Source organism: Chrysochloris asiatica, unplaced genomic scaffold, assembly GCF_000296735.1.
Source record: "Chrysochloris asiatica unplaced genomic scaffold, ChrAsi1.0 scaffold00026, whole genome shotgun sequence".
Classification (NCBI taxonomy): domain Eukaryota; kingdom Metazoa; phylum Chordata; class Mammalia; order Afrosoricida; family Chrysochloridae; genus Chrysochloris; species Chrysochloris asiatica.
This window is the reverse complement of record NW_006408544.1, coordinates 5,734,517-5,759,934: the sequence shown is the minus strand read 5'-3', so window position 1 is coordinate 5,759,934 and position 25,418 is coordinate 5,734,517. Positions and strand designations below refer to the sequence as shown.

General features: G+C 41.0%; 1 protein-coding gene across 1 annotated transcript in view; it reads left to right on the top strand.

The window, feature by feature from the left end:
• Nucleotides 1-25,418, top strand: part of ZSWIM5 (zinc finger, SWIM-type containing 5) — a 317,188-nt gene that overhangs the window by 263,200 nt on the left and 28,570 nt on the right. Inside the window, exons 7-11 of the mRNA XM_006839698.1 lie at nt 7,914-8,060; nt 8,590-8,727; nt 10,918-11,178; nt 11,672-11,807; nt 12,644-12,801. Of these exons, the coding sequence (XP_006839761.1) occupies nt 7,914-8,060; nt 8,590-8,727; nt 10,918-11,178; nt 11,672-11,807; nt 12,644-12,801 (840 nt within the window). The remainder of the gene's footprint in view (nt 1-7,913; nt 8,061-8,589; nt 8,728-10,917; nt 11,179-11,671; nt 11,808-12,643; nt 12,802-25,418) is intronic.

The window sequence follows — 25,418 nt, the reverse complement described above, 5'->3', positions numbered from 1 at the left end:
CAGGTGGCATCATTGATGGACTCAAGTGTGGCAGCGGTAGTGAGGTTGGCCCAGGATCGGACATTGTTTCGTTCTGCTGTGCATGGGGTCACTGTGAGTCGGTTCCAACTCAATGGCACCTGACAACAACAACTGGTGGAAATGGGAACTTGAAACTTCAGGAAAATAGACATTTAAGAGAGTTTTGGTGGTTGATAGAAAAAGGCTTGGACATAGGGGATCTGCGACCACTTTCCCTTCCAGTGCAAAGCATAAAGAGGTGTTTCGGTTTGATTTCATATTGTAATGAAGTTTTTTGAAGTTGAACAAGAGACACCCTAATAGGATCTTCATGTCTATTTTTGAGATATTGGTTCCCATAATTTTTGTGTGTTCAGTTAAAGAGAGATGTAAGAGGGGGATGGCTGGGGCATACGATGTTTCTCTACAGGGCATCCCAAGGAGAGAAAACATCAAGTCCAGAGATGGGAGGGAGGGCCAGAAGAACAACCAGAGAGTCACCTGTATTGTTCTGATGATGGGCCCCTGAGACATGTAAAGAAGGCCTGCTGAGGCCTTATGTCTGGGGGCTGGAGGAGGTGTTCTCTAATTACCTTAGAGAAAACCTCCAGAGTCCAGCGTACCTTCCCTGTAGGAGTCCAACATACCTTAGAGAAAACCTCCAGAATCCAACATACCTTCCCTGTAGGAAGGACTAGAAGAGGAATCAGCTTGTGGTGGATGGTTGGAGCTAGTCTGGAACGTGGTCCTGTGTTCTGCTGGAGCCATGAAATTAAGAAGGAGAAAAGGGAGACAATTGCCCAGACAGAGATGTGAACGCAGCAAGCCCCTGGCCAAGCCTCCTCAATTGGACGTGGTTTGCTCACAACTCTCGTCTAGGATTCGCTTTTCTAGGATTCGCTTTTCGAGCTTCCGCTGACCATCATGCCTTAGATCTGAGGAGAGGAAGAAAAGGGGGTGTGGGGGAACAGGGCAAAGGCAACCTGGAGTCAGCCTCGGCTTACTCTCCCATGCCCCACCTTAGAGATCAAAATGTAAGAAGAAAGCAAGAGATGAGGAGAGAAACGTGACTTCAACAGCAGGCAGGTTTATTGAGAGTAAACCTCTCAGGAGGGGGAACTCAAAGTCAAGAGAGACCAGGAGCCTGCCTGTCCCTTACAGACTGGCGTATTTAAGGTGGTGTGGTCCCTGGTACAGTTCTGGGGAGCTTCCAATGGGTGGGGTTATGGAGATTTTCCTGAAACCTGAAATTACCAAGGGGAGGGTCTCTTGATGTGATAAAGACTTAAGCTTTCAGGAGACCTGAGCTTTTAAGCAAGACTTTTGCGCTACTTAGGGGCAGTTGCAATGCCATTTTGTTGATCAGGAGCAAGGTCCTTCAGAGGGGGATAGCATTGATACTTGATATGAAGACTCCTTCCCTCTTTGTTGGTATTTTAAGCTATTACCTCCATGAGAATAGGTCAAGTTCATCAAATTTTAACAATTTACCCTCGTTTCCTTTATCAAAAAAAAAAAAATTTTTTTTTAATCTTTCTCTAGTCAAGTTCTGATTTTCAAGCCATTGAGGCTAGGTCATATAGGTACTATCTGCAAGTTTGGGTGTTCTTATGCATCTCCCCTCACTTCATATCAGCTGGTTGCTTCACTCTCAGCTCTAGCCCTATGTGGGTATGTTCTTGTGTCCCCAGGTCTCACCACACTTCGGACCAACCAGCCCTTCCTCTTCTCTCTCTTATCTCCAGGTCAATGAGAGTCTGTGGGACATAGTTGAACTCAGCCCATTTCTTCATTGCTGCCTTTCCCCCTCTTCCACTTACCAGTAGACCAAGATGGGCACCAGCAAGCTTACATGCCTGCTCATGTGTTCCCTTTGAGTTTCAGTCTTAGCAGGGAGTTTGCCCTGTAGAGACTTGATTACTTGATGGCTTCCCAGCGAACAACTTGCTTATTCTTGTGGTAGCCAATCATACTACCATTTTTGTTTTGGGTTTTTCCTGATGCTCTTTCTTTGAAGATGTATCTTCTGTCTCTCTAGCTGTTCCAGGCTGGTCTGTTTGTCCTTTCTGGTGGGAATGTCCCACCTCAGAAGGTTCTGGATGGGGCTCAGGATTTCACGTAAGGTCCTATACACTGGAAAGGCTCCTCAAGAGGTCTATGTCACTGAACAAGTTATAGAACCCCTTTTAAGCCTTCCAATCAGTTATAGGCTGAAGACAGGCTTACAAGCTTTCTATAATCATGTTTCCCGACATTCTATCCCACTCAAGTGTCTATTTTACAATAGTAGGCAAGGGAAACCAATATTCATAAGACAGTCAAGCATCTTAGTATTATTTCCCCTCTTCAGACTGTGCCTTGATCCCTGTATCACAGAGCCCTGTTGTTCCACGATTAACATGCATCACTATTTACTTCTGTCCTGTTTAGCCCATGCAAACCTGACTAAGTGTTCTCCTATTTACCTTGTTCTTCCACCCCCTCTCTCTTCTTGTGTATTGCCCTCTACAACATCTGAACTGTGATGTGTCTGTCCCCTACCCTGTGCTCTACCGTCACCTCCCTCCACCTCCCCCAAACCCACCCGCCCCCCCCCCGCTGGTAACCAACAAAGAATTTTTTTTTCCCCTTTTCGTATAGCTATTCCTAAGCTTTTACAATAATGGTCTTAAACAATATTTGTCCTTTTGTGACTAATTTCACTTAGCATAATGTCCTCAAGGTTCATCCATGTTATGTGGTGGCTTACAAGCTTCCTTGTTATTCTTCAAGGTAACATAATATTTCATTGTTTATCCATTCTTCCATTCTTCCATTGATGGGCACTTAGGCTGTCTCCATCTTTTTGCTATTGTGAAAAGTGCTGCTGTGAACATTGATGTACATATATCTACTCATGTTTTGGCTCATATTTCTTGTGGATATATACCAAGTAGAGGAATTGCTGGATCATATGGTATTTCTATTTCCAACTTTCTGAGGAAGCACCATACTGTTTTCTAGAGTGGTTGGACCATTTTGCAATCCCACCAGCAATGTAGGAGGGTCCCAGTGTCTCCACATCCTCACCAGCATTTATTGCCCTCTGCATTTTTGAGCTTCGCTGTTATTGCTGGTGTGAGATGATATCTCACTGTTATTTTGACTTGCATCTCTCATATTGTCAGAAGGGACCAGTCGCTGGAAAAGGATATCATATTTGATAAGGTGGAGGGTCAGAGAAAAAGAGGAAGACCCCCAATGAGATGGATTGGCCAAGTGGCAGCATTGATGGACTCAAGTGTGGCAATAGTAGTGAGGTTGGCCCAGGATCGAGCAGTGTTTCTTTCTGTTGTGCATAAGGTTTCTGTGAATCAGTACCAACTCGATGGCACCTAACAACAACAACAATGACTAATAGTCATGAACATTTCTTTGTATGTTTGTTGGCGGCCCCAAAACTGTAAATTCTTACAGACTTTCCAAAAGCTATTTAAGCAACAGTTATCAAAGCCTTTAATATATTTACGTACTCTAAGCCAGGAATTCTACGTCTAGAAATTTATCTTAATACTGTAATTAACTAAGGATAAGCATAAGGTAAGGAGTTCATTAGAGCATAGTTTATTATGGGAAAATTAGAAATAATCTAAATGTTTAATAATAAGGGGTTAATGCAATAAGTGGTACGCATATTCAGTGAACTGTCATCTCTTTTAACATTGATGTTAAGTGCCATTGAGTCAGTTCCATCTCAGAAACCCAGTATATGGTATCTGAGGAGCAGCTGATGAGTTTGAACAGCCGACCTTGCAGTTCAAACCAATCTTGCAGTCCAGTGTTTATCCTACAGTGCCACACCAGGACTCCATTATAGAATTACATTTAATGACATGGAAAGATATTTACAATATGTGTTATAAAGTAGAAAAAGTCAAGTACAAAACAATAATTATAATATCCCATTTCTATTAAAAATTTAGTAGAAAAGTCTGGATGATAATACACAGAACTGGAAATTGTGCTATATCTAAGTAATAGTATTATAGATTTTTTGTATTTGCTATTTTTTGGAGTCCTGGTATGGTTCTATTGGATAAGCACTGGACTGCTAATCATAAGGTCGGCAGTTCAAACCCACCTGCTGATCCTTGGAAACCCTATAGAGCATCACCATGAATCAGAACTGACTCAATGACACTTAACAACAACACTTTGTTTATCCATATTTTCTAATTTTCTGAAGTGCTCTAATTTTTAATGCCATCTTTTTTTTAAGTTTTTATAGTGAATTCAGTGATAGTTTACGTGGGAGAACATTGGTTTTACACCATTATTTCATTGCAGTGATTACAATTTATAATGCCATCTTTTAAATCATAAATTTCTTTATAATACTCACTCATTTATGTCTTGGTTGTCTTCCATTATCTCTAAAGTAATTCCAAATTCCTTACTCATTGCAACCCTGTGTAGGGTTTACAAGGAGAAGCTGGTGGGTTTGAACTGCTGATCTTACTCTATAGCACCACACCAGAACTCCATGATATATATATAACAACAACATATATTGTTGGTGTTGTTATTAAGTACCGTTGAGTTGCTTCCAACTCATAGCAACTCATAGAGGCCCTGTATAGGGTTTCCAAGGAGCATCTGGTGGGTTTGAACTGCTGACCTTGTGGTTCACAATCCAGTGCAGATCCTAAAGTGCCACATTCAGATTCGAGATATATATATATATATATATGTAATTATGCTTATAGTATATATGTGTATAATTGTGGTACTGTAGGATTAGTGCTGAACCTTCAAACTCACCAGCTATTCCTTGGAAACCCTATATAGTGTCTTTGTGAGTCAGAACCAACTTGACGGCACTTAACAACAACAATAACAACATATAAAATACATATGTATGTGTGTGTGATCTTGGTATGGCACTATGGGTTAATAAGCTAGACTGCAAGGTCGGTTTGAATTGCAAGGTTGATGGTGTAAGTTCATCAGCCGCTCCTTGGAAACCCTAAGCACGATTGCTGTGAGTCAGAACTGACTCAACGACACCTAACAACAACAACATACACAAGGGTGAGTCAAAAATTATCTATACTCCAGTTATATTAAAACAGCTGTCCACATCCATGGCTGATGACACCATTGAGCATGCATGCAAAATGATTCTGTCAGATAGACAAGTAACAGTAGATTATGTGACAAATCATTTGCTAATCAGCATGGCTCTGCCTATGAAATAATCCACGACAGACTTGGGTTTTGAAAAATTTGTGCAAGATGGGTACTGAAGCAACTCATCGAAGATCATAAACAGAAGCTTTTGGACAATCGCAAACAAAATTTGGACCGACTAATATTCAAAAAAAGGTAAAAGTTTCTTAAAATCGTTACTGGTGACAACAAGACATAGATTCATCACTTACAAGCCTGAAAGTAAATGGCAGAGTATGAAATGGAAACATCCTCAGTCACTGAGTAAGAAAAAGTTCAAAAGTAGCCATCAGCTGGAAAACTGATGCTTACAGTTTTCTGGGATCTTTAAGGACCAGTTTAGAACACTGTCAGGAAAAAGTCAACAATCATCAGTGCTCATTACAGTGAGATGCTCACTGAAGAATTGAAGCCTAAATTTCAAATTAAATGCAGAGGATTGCTATCCAAGGGCACAGTGATCTTGCATGACAATGCATGTTCACACATCTCTGCCCACATTGTTGACACTGCAAAAACTTCATTTTGAGGTGTTAAAGCATCCTCCCTATAATCTTGATCTTTGTTCCATAGGACTTTCACCTGTTTGGTCCCTTGAAAGCAGCCCTTGGAGATTCACCTCTGATGAAGAAGTGAAAACAGCAGTGCATTCATGGCTCGCAGCTCAACCTAAAACATTTTTTAGTAAGGGAATATGAAAGCATGTTGACAGATGGACAAAGTGTAGTGAAAAGCAAGATTATGTCAAAACATGATATATCTGTCTTTTCTAAAAGTTGATTAAAATTAATTCTACAGCCAGAGTGCAGATAATTTTGAATCACCCTTATATATTTTTGTTTGTTTGTTTGTTGTTGTATCGAGTCAGTACTGACTCATAGAGACCCTATGCACAACAGAACAAAGCACTGCCCAGTCCTGGGCCAAACTCACAATTGTTACTTTGCCTGAGTCCATCATAGCTGCCACTATGCCAATCCACTATGTCTTCCTCTTTTCCTTCGACCTTCCACTTTACCAAACATGATATTCTTCTCCAGGAACTGATCCCTCCTGGTAATATGTCTGAAGTATGAGAGACAATGTCTGGCCATTCTGGCTTCCAAGGAACCAGGCTGTACTTCTGGCTGTTCTTCTTCCAACACAGATCTGTTTGTTCTTTTGGCAGTCCATGGTACTCTCAATAGTCTCCGCTAACACCACAACTCAAATGAATCAATTCTTCTTCAGTGTGGCTCTATGAGTTTGAGCTGCAAGGTCAGCAGTTTAAGCTCACCAGCCGCTCCTTGGAAATCCTACACAGAGTCACTATGAGTCAGAATTGACTCAACAGCACTTAACAACAATAACTATATACATATATATACATATGTTTTATTTGTGAGTTGTTAAGAGCCCTAGAGTCGATTCCGACCCATAGCGATCCTACATAGGGTTCCCAAGGAGCAGCCGGTGAGCTAGAACCACCAGTCTTGCAGTTCAAACGACTACACAGTCTGATGCATTAGCCAACAGCACCACACCAGGACTCCTGTGAGTTGTTAGAGATCAGTATTTCTTATTCATTTTTGTATTCCCTTTGCTGAGCATACTATCTGGCATATAGTAAATTTTCAAGAAATAGAAGATTAAACCTATCTGGACAGGGCTGATGAAAGGAGATGGGGATAAGACTCTTGTGGTTCAATAGTGAATAATTGCTATCAGGACTGATTGTGAGTGTTGCAAATGTAAAGGTAGACGTTTTGTAGCAAGGAGGGGAGTGGTTGATCTTGCAGTCTAGGAGTGGAGGACCCTAGGACCATCAAGGGATAAGAGTGGAGTGTGGGACACTAACCAGAGAAACAGTGACACCAGAGATGGAGTCAGAGACAATGATTTGGAGAGATAGAGCTTCTGGGGACCCTCGACTCAGGGAGGGAGAGGGGCTGTGTGCTGGCCATGGGGCAGACATGCAGGATATACCCTTTGGTTGTTTAAATGGTTGTATGTTCCTGAATGCTTTGGTGTACATCCAAAAAAAAAAAACAACAGAGGGAATGGAAGCAAATACTGTTGAATGATGATGCATAGAGGGGATTGTAATCATTGCAATGAAACAAAATATGATAGGATGAATGTAAAGCTGATGTTCTCCCATGTAAACTATCACCCAATTCACAATAAAAACTTGAAAAAAAAAGTAAGATTAATAAATGAAGACTTTTCCCTTTAGGCAATTATTTGCTACCTTCTCCAAGTTCCCTTAGTAAATCTTCACAAAGAGGTGGTGGTGGTGGTGGTGGTGTGCCATGGAGTTGTTTGTTCCCATGCATATTGACCCTGAATAGGGTTTCCAAGACTGTAAATCTTTACGGGAGCAGAAAGCGTCAACTTTCTCCTGCAGAATCACTGATAGTTTCAGACTCCGGACCTTAAGATTAGCAGCCTGACCACTATGCTACCAGGGTTACTTTCACAAAGAGATATGACATTTTATATCCTAGTTGTGTGCTCACCTGAGGCTGCAAGGTAGTTATTTGAAGGTTGCACTCGTGTTTTATTCAACATTATATCTTCAATAAATAAAACAACAGTTCTTGGTATAAAATAAATATCAGGTTGAATTTGAGGAACTGAACTAAACAGAAACTCCCTTTATCACGCATGAATTTTCCTGGTTTGAAATTTTAACTCAACCCAAATACTTTCTTCTTATCCGGTAGAGCATGTACCTACAGCGTGTGCTCGGGTTGATGCCCTGCGGTCTCATGGTTATCCAAAAGAAGCCCTCAGACTCACAGTGGCCATTATCAATACTCTGAGGTTGCAGCAACAGAGGCAACTTGAAATCTACAAGCATCAAAAGAAAGGTATAATGATTAGGAGTCATCTAAAGCCTGAGACTGATGAGGAGCCTAGGGTGATATGAGGCCTAGTACTAAACTTAATTTCCATTAAATTCTTGGAGTGGGTATGGCAAGGGTTAAAGGATTGCAGGACATTCCACCTGCTGTGTTACCTAGACTATCTCACTTTAACTTTCTGAATCTCATTTCACTCTTCTATGTAATTGAAATAATTATGCATGCATGCATGCCTCCTTCACAGGGCAGTTGTAAGACTCACAATAGATCTGGTGTAAGAAAACCTTGTAGAACTATAAAGCTGTATCTACCTGTATGCACTGCCAGCTGGCAGCCTAAATGCAAATCACATGGCCTTCCAGCTAACTGATAAGCTTGTTACCAGTTCTATCAACTCAAGGTAAAACAATGAAGGTAGCTTTTCTTTTAACTCTTGGGGCCATGGCTTGAAATAAACCAAAGAAGAGACATAGAGCAAGGACACAGAGCAATGTATTTCTTCCACTCTCTAAAACGCTAACCTATTTTCTTCCAGAACTGTTGCAGAGAGGAACCACAACCATCACAAACCTGGAGGGTTGGGTGGGCCACCCTCTGGACCCCATTGGTTGTCTTTTTCTCACTTTGACTGAGGCCTGCCGCCTGAATGATGATGGCTATCTGGAAGTGTCAGGTACAGAGATCTGCCTGGGGCAGGCTTCTCCTTCCTGCCAAACTATGTTCTGTCCCTCTTGCAGTCTTCTCTTCCTCTTATCCAAACTGACCCTACCCTGAGAGGTTTCCTTAGGCTTCCTCTCTTTCCCACCATTCTGGCCCTGTCCAAATTTCCCTTTTTACATTACCAATGTTCCTTTGCCTCTTTCTTATTTCTACCATAATTCTAAAGAAGGTTAGTCCAAGGAAGGACTAGAATAATTTTTGGAGTCAGATGCCAGGTCCTCAGAGGAGTCTGGAAGGAGAGAATTTCATCAAGATTTTATGTATGTATCCCTTGCAATTGCATAGTACTATCTGGTTTCCATTGAATTTTCCCCCTCATGAGGACTTCGTACCAATTTTGCAAACGAGAAATTTTCAAAAAAGAAAAAAATCTGTTGCTGTCTTGTAGATTCAGACACATGGTAGTCCCATGCATTACACAATGCAATGGGGTTGTCTTGGCTGTAATCATTACAAAGCAGATCACCAGACCTTTCTTCTGAGCTCCTCTGGGTTGGTTTGAACCATCAACCTTTAGGTTAGTAGTTGAGTACAAACCATTTATGCCACCCAGTGACTCGTAAAGTTAAATTTTCTCATTTAATTAAATTTTAAGGATTAAACTGTCTCTAAATTTAGTAGACTCTCAAAGTAGCAGGACTAGAGACAGAATTGATTCTTCACTCCTTTATGCCATCATGATATTGTATACACACATCTATGATAGCACATTGCATTACAAGTTGTTCACAAATATCTCTAACTATTTGAAAAAAGTTATGACTTACTACTCATTGTTGTGATCCTTCAGCTCAGTGCAATACCTTCCATTCAATGTTTTGATGCCGTTTTGAGTTACCATCAGGTGGATTCTGACTCGTGGTGACCCATGTGTGCAAAATAGGACTGTTCCATAGACTTTTCAAGACTGCAACCATTCTGGAAACAGATCACCCCCAATCCTGGCTTCTGAGGTGCCTTTGGGTCACTCCAAACCTCCAATCTTTTAGTAGCCAAGTGCTTACCTGTTTGTGTCAACAAAGGACTCCTAAAAAAAAAATCCAAACCCATTGCCATCAAGTCAATGCCAATTTGTGAGGCTGGCACAGGACTGGACAGTGCTTCATTCTGCTGTACATGGGTCACTGTGAGTCAGAACCGACTCAATGGCACAACATAGGACAGAGTAGAACTACCACATGGGGTTTCCAATGCTGTAAATCTTTATAGAAGCAGACTGCCACATCTTTCTCCTATGGAGCTGCTGGTGAATTAAAACCACTAGTCTTTTCATTAGCAGCCAAGCACTTAACCATTGCACCACCATGACTCTTTAGGGACTCTTAGTTCTCTATAAATATTTATTGGATGGTTGAAGGGAAAACGTAAAGACTCTAACTTTTAAACCTGTGCTCTTTTACTGAAACTGTAAATCCGTTGTAAAGCATATCAAATAATAGTATCAAAGTTGTAAGTGTTACAAAATTAAGAGTTTTAATGGAAAGGTTTGGATTTATCTGGTTGGAGATACAAGGAGTAGCCCCAAGCCAAAGGTAGTTCTTCTTCCCTTTAATCCCCTGCAGAAGGAATCAACATCTTTGGTCTGTTTCATTTACAGAGTGAGGTTTATATCCTGAGTTTGCATTTGGGATTCATTCATTCACCATTAACATACACTCAGCTCCTTCATTATGGACGCAGTGGTAGTGTGCTGTGCAATCAGGTCCAACTCATAGCGACCCTGTATTGGATTTCTGAGGCTGTAAATCTTTACGGGAGCAGAAAGCCTCATCTTTCTCCTGCTTCCTTCCATATACCTGGCCTTAAATGACTGATAAAGTCCCTTCCCTTTAAGGTACTTACACTCTAGTAAAAGAGACAGATACAAAAACAGTCAATAATGGCATTATATAATATGCTAACAAAAGATGAAGTTTTCTGCTTTGCCAGCTGGCCTGGCCAGTTCCTATATTAGCAAAGAGCTAATAATCTTTGTAGCTCTATGTAACCTTTTTTTCAGCATACTTTCCTTGCTGGTCTGGGTTTCTGGCTCAGCTTCCCTGTGATAGCTGTAAACCAAGCTATATCCCAAAGGGAGAGGGTGAGAGGAACAGAAGAATCCAGTGGGCCTGACCTAAGCAACCTGGTACCCTGTTGCCCTCAGATATGAGTGAAAGCAGAACCCCTGTATACCAGCACGTACCTGTGGCTGCAGGCTGCCCAAACAGCAGTGAGTCCTACCTGTCGTTGGCCCTTGAAGTTGCCCTGATGGGAATGGGTCAACAGAGGGTGATGCCTGAAGGCCTCTATGCACAGGACAAGGTGTGCCGTAATGAGGAACAACTCCTGAGTCAACTCCAGGAGCTGCAGCTGGACGACGAACTAGTGCAAACACTGCGAAAACAGTGCATCTTACTGCTGGAAGGTAAGTGGAAAGAAACTGTTATTATAGTGGTTTTCGCCTATGACCCTGGTGGTGGTGGTGGCTGTGTGCTGTGGAGTCGGTTCCGACTCATAGCGACCCTGTACAGGGTTTCCGAGGCTGCAAATCTTTATGGAGCAGAACGGCTCATCTTTCTCCCGCGGAGCAGCTGGTAGTTTCAAACTGCCAACCTTGAGGTTAACAGTCTGATTTGTAACATTTATGGCATTGAACTGTAGTAAAAATTTCCATGGCTAGCAGATGGGATCCTGGGGCTCAAGTCTAGGCTGGTGAAAAGTAACATTGTTGTTGTTAAGTTTCGTTGAGTCTGTTCCGACTCACAGCGACCCTGTATAAGGTTTCTGAGGAGCAGCTGAGGAGCTAGAGCTGCTGACCTTGTGCTCCAAACTGGCCTTGCTGTCTAGTGCATTAACCCACAGTGCCACACCAGGACTCCTACAGAAATACAATTGACTGGCTTATCTTTTTGCTGCAGGAGGTCCCTTCAGCGGTCTGGGAGAAGTAATCCATCGAGAAAGTGTTCCCATGCATACCTTTGCCAAATATTTGTTCTCAGCTCTGCTGCCTCATGATCCAGACTTGTCCTATAAATTAGCCTTACGTGCCATGAGGTAAGTGGCCCTTTTCCAGTCCATTGTCTCCAGGAAGCAGAAGTTTCCAATGATCTTTTTGTTTATCTTATTTTCTATCTCTCCCTGTCTGTATATATTTAAGACTTGCCATCAAGCCTGCCATAAAGTAACTGACTTTTTCATATGATCTAGGATTCTTAAGTAGAATGCCTTGCTAGTGACCCGCTCGGTTCCCTGGCTGTACTCTTGATGAGTTATCAGGTGAAGTCCCTGAGGTATTTATTAATAGATATGTAGCCCCCAAGACCTGAGTATTTTATTTTGGGACCACTTAGCCTGAGAAGCGTTTACACTCTTCCAGAGCTCAACTGAATCATGGTTCCCAAGCACAGGTCCCCAGAGGCATCTAGGGAATGTACTGATAGGTCTGGTTATGCCCAAGATTGAGAGCAATGAGCTATGGTAGTGTTATTTACAAAGTAGAATTGAATCCTGGGTTCAGAAAGACAAGTGAGCCTCTGGAATACAGCAGAGCATGCAGAAGGATTTCTGTTAGATCATAGGAGGAAAGAATCTCTCAGTTCACACAGAAAAGACTGCTGAGGACTCAGCATTTATTTCTTACAGTTTAAAATATAACGTTATGGCTCATCAACTGCTTTTCTAATCCATTTTGCAGTGGGACTATCCCACTTGAGTTCTGCAAGTACCCAGGCACTCAGCTCACATAGAGTACCCTAGGTATTGAAACCTTTAAAACTCTTGATTGACCCTTTCCAGCCCAGCTTCTTCCCAGCAAAGAATAGGATTCTCTAAGATGGCTCAGAATGGCAAAGGTCCAGTTAGTGGCTGATGACTCTCCTTGGGTCTTCTAGGTTACCGGTTCTAGAAAACGCAGCCTCTGCAGGTGACACTTCCCACCCTCACCATATGGTATCTGTGGTACCCAGTCGTTATCCTCGTTGGTTCACACTTGGACACTTGGAATCACAGCAGTGTGAACTGGCCTCCACCATGCTGACTGCTGCAAAAGGTGAGCATGGAGAGACCTAAGGCTCCAGCACTCCCACTGTGCCTATCCAGCCCTAGTCTGTTAAAGGCTTAGCCTGTAGTCTCCTGGAGAAGCTCCTCAGCCTCCCTTGACTACTTGGAGTAATAGGGATTCTCATTTTGAATGGTACTATTAGAAGGAGCACCTAGAAGTAAGAAGATTTGGGCCCAAATCAAAACTTTGCCTTACTCACTCATTGTAGGACCCTGAGTACATAGACTGAAATTATCTTTAAGGTAACTTGTAGATCTAACCTTCCAGATAATAAAGACACTTCACCTTTCCAGACCTCAGGTTCAAAATCTGTAAAATGAGAATCATTGTCAATGACTTATCAGCCTCCTAGGGCCATTGGAAGAGTTGGTGAAATGATGACTAAGGTAGAGCTATAAACTTCTTTACAGATAAGAGAGTTTGTGATTTTTCCAGGACTGCTAATGGATAGACAAGCAATCCAAAACGTCTCTCAGGCCTTTAAGCTCATGTACTACCTGTCAGCTATGCAGGTTTCACCACAAAGAGAAGTGAAAATAAGGCCTTGCTTGAGGAGCTACAATAAGATACTACCTACCATGGGCTCTGAGTATTTTTCAAGTACCAGGAAACTACATAGATTTTGAGGGGGTTAGGATGGAAGGGTTGTTGTTGTTTTGTTGTTAGGTGCCATCGAGTTGGTACCGATTCACAGCAACCCTATGCACAGCAGAATGAAACACTGCACGATCCTGGGCCAACCTCACTTGAGCCCATTGATGCTGCCACTTTACCAATCCATCTCGTTGACGTCTTCCTCTTTTTCTCTGACCGTCCACCATACCAAACATGATATCCTTCTCCAGAGACTGGTCCCTCCTGACAATATGTCCAAAGTATGAGAGACGAAGTTTGGCCGTCTTGGCCTCCAAGGAGCACTCTGGCTGCACTTCTTCCAAAACGGATCTGTTGGTTCTTTTGGCAGCCCGTGGCACTTTCAATATTCTCCTCCAACACCATAACTCAAATGCATCAATTCTTCTGCGGTTTTCCTTCTTTTCTGTCTAGCTTTTGCATGCATATGAGGTTGTTGAAAATACCATGGCTTGGGTCAGGCGTACCTTAGTCCTCAAGCTGACATCTTTGCTCTTCAACATTTTAAAAAGGTCTTGTGCAGCAGATTTGCCTAATGCAATATGTCGTTTGATTTCTTGACTGCTGCTTCTGTGAGTGTTGATAGTTGATCCAAGAAGAACGAAGTCCTTGACAACTTCAATCTTTTCTCCATTGATAAGAATGTTGTTTATTGGTCCAGTGGTGAGGATTTTTGTTTCCTTTACATTGAGATGTAATCCATACCAAAGGCTGTGCTCTTTGATCTTCATCAGTAAATGTTTTAAGTCCTTTTCGCTTTTAGCAGCAAGGTTATATCATCTGCATATCACACGTTGTTAATGAGTCTTCCTCCAATCCTGATGCCACGTTTTTCTTCATATAACCCAGCTTCTTGGATCATTTGCTCAGCATACAGGTTGAATAGTTTGGTTAAAGAATACAACCTTGTCATATACCTTTCTTAATTTTAAACCATTCAGTGTTCCCATGTTCTGTTCGAACAACTGCCTCTTGGTCCATGTCCAGATTCCTCATGAGCACAATTAAATGTTCCAGATTACTCATACTTCGCAATGTTGTCTGTAGTTTGTCTTGATCCACACAAGGGTACATACAAGTAAAGATTTAGAGTTTGGACCGTGGATAGATCTAGGCAAGGCCTAGGACTTCATTTAGTGTTAGGGTTATGGTTAGGACTAGGTTTAGTGTAGGGGTGGTGGTGTGCCGTGGAGTTGGTTCTGACTCATAGTGACTGTGTATAGGGCTTCCTAGGTTGTAAATCTCTACAGGAGCAGAAAGCCTCATCTTTCTCCTGTGGAATGGCTGGCAGTTTCGAACTGCAGAACTTGAGGTTAGCAGCCTGACTCATAACCACTATGCTACCAGAGCTCTTTAGTGTAGGAGTAGGGATTGTGTTATGGCTAAGAGTAAGGCTGGTCTAGTTTTAGGGTTACAGTTAACTTTATTTTTTACTTGAAATCTTCGTGATTTCCAATTCTTTTGAAAGTTCTGAAACTGCATTATTCCCTCTGTTTACTTTATGGATTTTTTTGAGTGTTGTTATTGCAAACTAGTACCTCGAGTTCCCTATTATCAGTCTTGTGTATTTGTTTTACTTTGAATTCTATATCTGGATTGAGTTCTGGGTGATATTATCATATATGTTAGCCTCAGGTTTTTGTCTGCTGTTATTGGTGCTCTGTCCAAAGAACTTCCTTTACTATTTTTTCAGAAGGTTGTTCTGGTTTTTGCAGTTTTTAAAAATTTCTGTTTATCTGGAAATGTCTTTGTTTCACTGTCATATTTGATGGACAATTTTTCTGGATATATAATTCTTGGTTGGCAATTTTTTTCTTTCAGAGTTTTATATATGTCATCCTATGTCTTGCTTGCATAGTTTCTGCTGAGAATTCAGAATTCAGTCTTAACGTTCTCCTTTGTAAGTAACTTTTAGTTTTCTCTGAGCTGCTCTCAGGAGTCTTTTCTTGTCCTTTGGTTTTGAAAAGTTTGATTATAATATGTCTTGGTGATTTTCTTTTGAGGTTTATCCTGTTTGAAGTTCATTCAACTACTTGAATGGCTATATTCTCATCTTTCATGATGTTAGGAAAGTTTTCATCCAACAATTCTTAGACAATTTCTCAATTTTTTTTTATCTCTTACTGTTCTCAAATTCCAGTCACACATAAGTTATTCCTCTTAATGGTGTCCTACAGAAATAGTAAGGAAATCTGGTAGCGTAGTGGTTACGAATTGGGTTGCGAACCACAGGGTCAGCAGTTCGAAACTACCAGCTGTTCCATGGGAGAAAGGTGAGGCTTCCTGCTCCCATAAAGATGTACAGCCTTGGAAACCCTGTACAGGGTCGCTATGAGTCGAAACCAACTCCACAGCACATAACCACCACCACCACAGTAATAGTAGGATTTCTTTGGATTTTTTCATTCTTTTTCCTGGTTGTTTCTCTCAAAGATGAGTTTTGAGAGATTTGTCTTTAAACTCACTAATTCAGCCTTCCATTGATTCAGTTATTTCTGAAGTCTTCTGACTTTCTAATTGCTATTTGTATATGGTTTTCACTTTTTCATTTCTTTTGTCAAATTGTTCTTGTAGTGCTTTCCTAAATTCATCTAAAGTTTGTGTGTGTGTGTGTGTTCTCCTTGGTTTTGTCAATCTTCTCAATCTGTTGAAGGTACATAAATAGTATTCTTTTAAATTCCTTATCAAGTAGTTCTGATACCATTTCTGGCATTGTGTTTTTTAGCTGTATTTTAGTCACTTGTTTAAGGTACTTTGTTTCTTCTTGTAGGTTGAAATTGCCTGTTTTCTCTTAAGACATTGTGTTATTGTTGTTGTTAAGTGCCGTCGAGTCGGTTCCGACCCATAGCGACCCTGAACAGGGTTTCCGAGGCTGTAAATCTTTACGGGAGCAGAAAGCCTCATCTTTCTCCCACGGAACCGCTGCTAGTTTCGAACTACTGACCTTGCATAGTATCATTTTATTTATATTCATTTGATGATTGTATGTTAGTGTGTTCTCAGGCATTCACCACCTGTCTCCTGGTAGATGTGATTTGTTGTTATTGTTAAATGCCATAAAGTTGGTTCCAACCCACAGTAACCCTTTGTAGGGTTTCCAAGGACCAGCTAGTGAGCTTAAACCACTGACCTTGTGGTTCAAACCAACTTTGCAGTCTAGTGCATTAGCCCACAGAGCCACACCAGGTGCATGTCTGCAGGTGGGTGTGATACAGCCTAGAAATAGGAACGCAGTTCTTTGTTCACTGTTTGTGTAATATAGTTCTGGGTGGGTTCATATACCTCCAGAAGCAGTGGTGGCACTTCCAGCACCCAAGCCCAGGCAGTGCCAAGGCTGCACAACAGGGTGTCCCCTGGCCCCTGGGTTGGTGATGGCAGGACTGGCTACACCCCCAGCTACCAGGAGGACACGGAAATAAAGGAGCACTACATCCTCTTGCCTCCAACCCACAGCTGCATCTTGTAACTGCAGGCCTCTGTATCAGCAGCCGCTTGCAAGAGCTCAAGATAGCTGTTCTACTCCATGCCAACTGACAGCCTGCCTGCTTTTCTTCTCTCTCACTGCTCCTGTTCAACTTAGTCTTCCAGCTCTCAAACCACCTCTCTGTCCTATCTTCTGAATCTCAGCATTCCAGGATTGACTTCTGTATCTACTTCACTTGGTCTTCCATGTCTTTGTTACAGAGGGTCTGCTGAGTGTCAGCCTAATCTGCCATCTTGCCCCTGATTTCACTACAATAATTTTTCTTATTAAAAATAACTTTTTGTTGTATCTTCTTGTTACAAAAAAATAATATGCATGTTCACTCTAAAAAAGGTAGAAGGTACAGATAAATCAATATAATAATGACCAATAAACCAATACAAAAATTGAACAAAAGATATGATCAGTTCACAGAAAAGGAGATATCAATGACTTTTAAATTATTAAAATATTCAGCTTCACTTGAGAAATACAAATTAAAATTACTCCAAGACAATATTCTTTACCAATTTTATTATGAAAAATCCGTCATTTCCTAATAGGCATCCATGTGTGGATGGGGAGCCGTGACAGCAAGGCTGGCATAGGAGTCAGATTCCATGCAGGATAAGGAAGATGACTGCTCGGAGAGGGGAGGGGCTGTGGCAGGGACCCAGCATAGGAGGTCAGAGCACTGGGGCTGAGGAGGACATCTGCATGAGCTAGCAAGCAGTGACAGAGTCCAAGCAGGATAAGGTATATTAAAAATAAAGAAAGTCAGATTTCTCTTGGATAGGTAATAATATGCAAACAGAGAAAACTAGAATGAATCCTAAAGTGTTGGAGTTGGGAGCATTGGTTTAAACTCAAGGTTTTTAGTATGTAAATAGATACAGAAATAAATATAGATATGAAAGAGTATACATATATGTGTATATATATATATATATATTCCTGTAAAAAATTGTGTTACCTAATCAATCCTCCCACAACCCTTTCTACTTCTCAGCTGGGTTCCATAATTCATTGCAATGGTCACACAGAACTCAGACAACATATTCAACAGTTATGGGGTTGATTAGAGAAGTTAACAGGTTACAATACAAGATCAGAAAATGCTCAGAGTACAGTTGTTTCAGTCAAGACAGTCTCTTCTCAGCCAGGCCCACAGGCCTCTCACTCTGCCTGGCCAATGTTACAAAGCTCTTTTAGGGCTGCTGATAAATGCCCACAGGGACACACCATTCCACCATAAGCCTCAGCCTGAAGGCACTTGGCTCTAGCTCTGTGGGCCAGCAAACCTGCCTCTCCAGTTCGTGCGAGGAGGCACACCACTCTGCAAGCAAGCCTCCTACCCAAAGTCACTCAGTTTTATTTGCTCTAGGAACTGGGAAGCCCACCTCTCTGTCTTGTGCCTGGGCCAAGGAGGTTCAATGCACAGGGGTCTCCTGGCACTTATTCTTTGATGATAGTGAAATCCCCTCTTCTGCTTCTGAAATGGCTCATTTTACATCCAGCAGGATGGCAAAATCGACCAGTCATAATTCCTTACAACTGAATCATCTTCTTCTACCTTCTCTTGTCTAAATCCATCAGGAAAAAGTCTGGTGGAAGTTTACAAATACTATGGATAGATGAGGCATTAAGTAATTCACTGCACCACGGTTTCCTAGTTCTAATCACTGAGAGGCCCTGAGAGCAGCAATTTCCCAATAACATGAATACATCATAAAGGAACTAGGGTTGCTTAAAGAAATTAGGGTTGGGACAAGGAAAATACAAGATGAATCTGCAACATCTTGTGCCAAAAGTAAGGATAGGCTCAAGGAATGATGGGTACAATTCAAAAGAGACTTAAAAGCAAACTTGGAGAGGCTACCACTGTCCAAATCTGGGACAAGTTACACATCAAAATAAATAAAGGTGACTTTTGCCTCACACCTATTTTTTCTAACTCATAGTTCTACTCAAAAGGACAGAGCAGAACCATCCCCATAGGGTTTCCAAGGTTATAAATCATTATAGAAGCAAAGTACCTGGTGGGCTTGAACAACTGGCCCTTCAGTTAGCAGCCGAATGCTTAATTACAACAGGATCCCATTCACACATGTTGTTGTTGTTATTGTTAAGTTCCATTCAGTCAGTTCTGACTAATAGTGACCCTAATTCACACCTATTGTTGTTGTGTTGTTAGGTGCCATCGAGTCAGTACCGACTCATAGCTACGCTGTGCACAGCAGAATGAAACACTGCCCAATCCTGGGCTAGCCTCATTACTATTGCCACGCTTGAGTCTATTGATGCTGCCACTTGGCCAATTCATCTCATTGGGGATCTTCCTCTTTTTCTCTGACCCTCCACCTTACCAAACATGATATCCTTCTCCAGAGATTGGTCCCTGTTGACAATATGTCCCAAGTATGAGAGATGAAGTTTGGCCATCCTGGTCTCCAAGGAGCACTCTTGCTGCGCTTCTTCCAAAACAGATCTATTGGTTCTTTTGGCAGCCCATGACACTTTCAATATTCTCCTCCAGCACCATAACTCAAAAGCATCAATTCTTCTATGGTCTACTTTATTCACTGTCCAGCTTTCGCATGCATATGAGGTTATTGAAAATACTATGGCTTGGGTCAGGCGCACCCTAGTCCTCAAGCTAACATCTTTGCTCTTCAACACTTTAAAAAGGTCTTGTGCAGCAGATTTGCCCAATGCAATACATCGTTTGATCTCTTGACTGCTGCTTCTGTGAGTATTGATAGTTGATCCAAGAAGAATGAAGTCCTTGACAACTTCAGTCTTTTCTCTGTTGATAAGAATGTTGTTTGTTGGTCCAGTGGTGAGAATTTTTGTTTTCTTTACATTGAGATGTAATCCATACTGAAGGCTGTGCTCTTTGATCTTCATCAGTAAATGTTTTAAGTCCTCTTCACTTTGAGCAATCAAGGTTGTGTCATCTGCATATCACATGTTGTTAATGAGTCTTCCTCCAATTCTGATGCCATGTTTTTCTTCATATAACACAGTTTCTCGGATTATTTGCTCAGCATACAGGTTGAATAAGTATGGTGAAAGAATACAACCCTGTTGCACACCGTTCTTAATTTTAAACCATTCAGTGTTCCCATGTTCTGTTCGAACAACTGCTTCTTGGTCCAGATACAGATTCCTCATGAGCACAATTAAGTGTTCTGGAATACTCATTCTTCACAATGTTGTTCAAAGCTTGTTATGATCCACACAAGCGAACACCTTTGCATAGTCAATAAAGCACAGATAAACATCTTTCTGATATTCTCTGCTTTCAGCCAAGATCCATCGTACATCAGCAATGATATTAGAAAGGCTAAAATCCAGAACACTGACAACACCAAATGCTGGAAGGATGTGGAGCAACAGGAAAGCTCATCTCATTTATTTCTGGTGGAAATGCAAAGTGGTACAGCCACTTTGGAAGACAGTATGGCAGTTTTTAATAAACCAAAATATAAGATTGCCATTCAATTCAGCTACAGCTTTCCAAGGTATAGACCCAAATGAGATGAAAACATAGGTCCACATATTCATATGTGTCAAAAATTGGAAGCAATTAAAATGTCCTGAACAGGTAAATGGATAAACAAAAGGTAGTACATTTGTACACTGTCGTATTGTTCAGCAATAATCAGAAATGAAGTACCACACCACTAAAAGACATGGAAGAACATAAACTGTATACTGCTAATGAAAGAAACCAGCCGGAAAAACTAAATACTGTGATCCCAACTATATATCATTCTAGAGATATGAGACAGTGAAAAAGCTTAGTGGTTGCCAGGGCATTGGGAAGGAGAGAGGAATGAATTGGTGGAGCACAGGGTATTTTTAGGACAGTGAGACTATTCTGTGTGACACTGTAATGGTGGACACATGACATTAAGCATTTGTCAAAACTCATAGGTAGGACTATATAACACTAATATGAACCCTAATATAATGTAAACTATAGACATTTAGTTAATAATCTACCAATATTGGTTCATAAATTGTAACAAATATACCATAGGAATGCAGAATGTTAATCAGAGAAACAATGTGCAAGGAAAAGTGGGTAAATGGTAATTTTATGTACTTTCTGCACAATTTTTCTATGCAGAAACCTAAATCTCTAAATAATAAAGTATATTTTTTCTAAAATTACCAAATTGGGAGTGAGAGAGTTGATATCACTATAAATTCCAAAAACATTAAACTTATAATAAAAGAATATTATGAACAATTTTATGCCAATAATTTCAGCAATATAAATGAAATGGACTAATTCCTTGAAAGACACCAATTACCAAAGCTCACTCAAGAATAAACTTAATTTTTAGTTAAATTTTGTACTACAAAGAAACACCAGACCTAGATGACATTGCTTGTAAATTCTATCAAGCATTTAAGAAAAATAGTAGGACTTCCAGTAAGATGGTAGACTAGACAGACTCAATACATGGAAACTCTACAAATAAAACAGACACACATAAAAATCCTGGAACCCTGAGCTTCAGAAGAAAGGTTAGGGGAATGGAGTCTGTGATTACTATGAGGATAAGCTAAGCAGGTACAGGGAGAGAAGGAGACTGGTGAGTAGCTGGCCAGACACGGCATGACCATCTTGAACCTTTGTGAGTGGTTTCTGCATCAGAAGGTGGCCTAGCAGAACAGAGTCACACAGGCAACTGGAAAGATATGACTCCTTTTTCCCCACACTCGCATGGTGACCAAAAGTATGACCAGCTCCTACCCTCATCTACTCCAGCGAAGCCCCTGCTCTCTGAGGGTTGGGAGCCACACCAGTGTGAGTCAGGGACCAGCTGTGCCACTTTGGTGCACTGTTTTGGTGCTTGGATTCAGATGGGCTTGGTTTAAGACCTACAGAACTCGCAAAGTCAACAGACAGTATTTAACCAGTCACCCTGTCCCCAGCTTCCCTGTGGTCCTAACAGACACTGAAACTAACTCTATTAAGGGCCTCCACGAACTGCTTCCAAGGAGCTCTGGTAGCGTAGTGGTTACAAGTTGGGCTGCTAACTTCAAGGTCAGTTTGAAACTAACAGTCATTCCACAGGAGAAAGATGAGGCTTTCTGTGCCCGTAAAGATTTACAGTCTTATAACCCTCATCAGGGTCACTATGAGTTGTAACCAACGCCACAGCACACCACCACCACCACCACCACCACCACAAACTACTTCCAGGTTGTGTGTCCTGAATATAGATACCATCGAAGCCTATAGGAAGTCCAACTAGAGCCAGGAACTCTACTGTCACTTCTCTCCTACACCCACCTCTTGAGCTTCTTGGCTTGTAGGCACTCCGAGCGTTTTCTCCTCTCTAGGTCTAATAGCTGCACTGGTTTGGGGGTTTTGGTTTGGTTTTTTCCTTTTGTTGTTTCATTGTTTTTGTTTATTCTGTGTCCTCCTTCTCTTTCCATTCCCTTGAATTTTACCCTTTCTATTTATGTTTTGTTTTTCTTTTCTTTAGTCTCTCATTTCCCCTTTTTCTTCCCTAACCCTTCTTTTAATAATTCTTTACTACTTTCTATTCTCTTTCTCTTTTTATTATCTCTCTCCATAGTTCTTCCAAGAGTTATTTTTATTTCTTCCTTTCATTTTCTCTTCTATAGTTCTATTTTCCCATTCCTCTTTTCTGTTTTTAATTATTATATTCTTTATCTGGTCCCTGCCTGTTTTTAATTTTTTTTCTCCTTTATTATTTTCTCTATTCATTATTGGTCACCTGCTTGTTTATTTCATTTTGCTTCCTGTGTGTGTGTGTATCTAGTGGGTGGGGGAAGTTCTCCTCTTCCTACCCAACAGGAGACAGAAACTGTGTACATACAGCTCAACCACAAATCTCTGCATCTCCACCCGCTAGGAAAAAGTCAATACCAGTTCCTATACCAGCTGATGAAATCAGTGATAGACAATATCCAATACCAGCCAAATCTACCCAACCAGCAAATGGAGAATGATACACATGCTTCCATTCTCTAAGTACACCCACAGAAGCCAGTTGGTAAGAACCTAACAACACATCAACATACAACCACCAATGAAATAAAAATATGAAAACACTAAAAATGTCCCATAGGCAACATACAATTTTAGCTCACACAAAGAAACAACAGAGAATGACACAAATGAATTCAGAAAAACATTACAAGAACAAATAGACAAAATAAATGCAAATTTTGTAACAATACAAAGCCTGCTATTAGAAATCCAGAAGAATACTAAGACTTCTGAAATGGAAAATACATTGAAAGGACAAAGGAGTCGATTCAAAGCAATGGAAACCTGAATTAGTGAGGTTAAAGGTAGCTTTCTTAATACTAGTATGCTGGAATTCTCTCCACTGAATCAATAAACAACATCCATATAAATGGAGAAAAGATTGAAGTTGTCAAAGACTTCATTTTACTTGGATCAACCATCAACATTCATGGAAGCAGCAGTCAATAAATCAAACAACATATTGCATTAGGCAAATCTGCTACACAAGACCTCTTTAAAGTGTTGGAGAACAAAGATGTCAATATGAGGACTAAGGTGTACCTGATCCAAGCCATGGTGTTTCCAAAAACCTTATATGCATGTGAAAGTTGGACAGTAAAAAGATAAACTTTAGAAGAATTGATGGTGTTGGAGAAGAATACTAAAAGTAGCATGGACTTCAAAAATAACAAACCAATCTATGTTGGAAGAAGTATAGCCAGATTGCTCCCTGGAAACCAGGATGGTCAGACTTCGTTTCCCAAACTTTGGACATATTATCAGGAAGAACTAGTCCCTGGAGAAGTATATCATTTTGGGGAAATTGAAGGGTCAGAGAAAAACCTCCAACAAGATGGATTGGCACAGGGCAGCAGCAATGAACTCAAGCATAGCAATGATTGCAAGGTTGGTGCAGGTCCAGGCAGTGTTTCTGTCTGTTATACATAGAGTCACTATCAGTCATTACCAACTCAATGGCACATAACAGCAACAACAACAGCAACAGTATGCTAGAAGAATAATCAGAAAAAAGAATGAAAAAATCTAAAGAAAACCTAAGACTTTTGTGGGACCCCACAAAAAGGAATAACTTACAGGTAATTGGAATTCCACAACAGAACGAGACAATAAAAAGCACAGAGAAAACTGTCAGAGAGTCGTTGGAAGAAAACTTCCCTAACATCATAAAAGAATGAGAAAATAAGCATACAAGAAGCTGAATGAATCCAAAAAGGATAGATCCCAAAAGAAAAGCACATAGATATATTATCATCAAACTTTTGAAAACCAAAGACCAGGAAAGAATCCTGAGACCAGCTGGGGAAAAACAAAAAGTTACCTACAAGGAGAATAAATATGACAGCTCTGATTTCTCAGCAGAAACCATACAGACAAGAAGACAACAGGATGGCATATACAAAACTCTGAAAGAAAAAATTGCCAACCAAGAATCATACCACTGAGCGGGCAGGCAACTCAGCTTCCCAAAGGTTCTCTGTGCCCCCGCTGCCCGCAGGCTCCCGGCACGTGCCTTCGCCGCACGCGCCTTCTCCCCTGTCAAGATGCCCAAGAGGAAGGTCAGTTGGGGCCAAAGGGGCAGTGAAGGAGGAGCCCAAGAGGAGATTGGCAAGGTTGTCAGCGAAACCGCCTGCAAAAGTGGAAACAAAGGCAGCCAGGAAGGATAAATCTGCAGACAAAAAAAGTGCAAGCAAAAGGGAAAAGGGGAGCAAAGGGAAAACAGGCTGAAGTTGCTAACCAAGAAACTAAAGAAGATTTACCTGCCGAAAATGGAAAAACTAAAAACGAGGAGAGTCCAGCCTCTGATGAAGCAGGAGAGAAAGAAGCCAAGTCAGATTAATGTTTGTCTACCATGTCGTATCAGTGGGTCCTGTATTCTATCTCTCTTCTTGTACAATCCAGAGGAATATTTTTATCAACTATTTTATAAATGCAAGTTTTTTAGTAGCTCTAGAAACATTTTTAAGATGGAGGAAATCCCACTTCATCCCATTTTTTAAATGTAAATGCTTTTTTTAAGAGGTGAAATCATTTCCTGGTTGTTTATTTTTTGGTACAACCAGAAAATAGTGGGATGTTGACTGGTGGGAGGTTTTGACTATCTTGGGTGTCAACTAAACATTCCATTGAGGTGTGGGGGGAGTTTTATATCCCATAGTACAAAGCATATTAAATGGCAATTGGGAGTCATGGTCATGCATTTGTGTGACTTGAACATTTTAAATTCTGTTTCCATGTTATTTTTCAGTAGAATTGTTCCACTCATCTTGACTCTGCCTGTCAGAGCTGTATGCGTTCTGTGTGGTAGTCCTGTTTTCCTCATAACATTGTTACGTGCTGTGAAAGCTTGAAAATTTGAGTGTGTAGTGTGTGTGATGTTAAATTGTGAATTAGTAGGACTTATGACTATCAAAGGAGCTCTGGTAGCGTAGTGGTTACAAATCGGGCTGCGAACCTTAAGGTCAGCAGTTC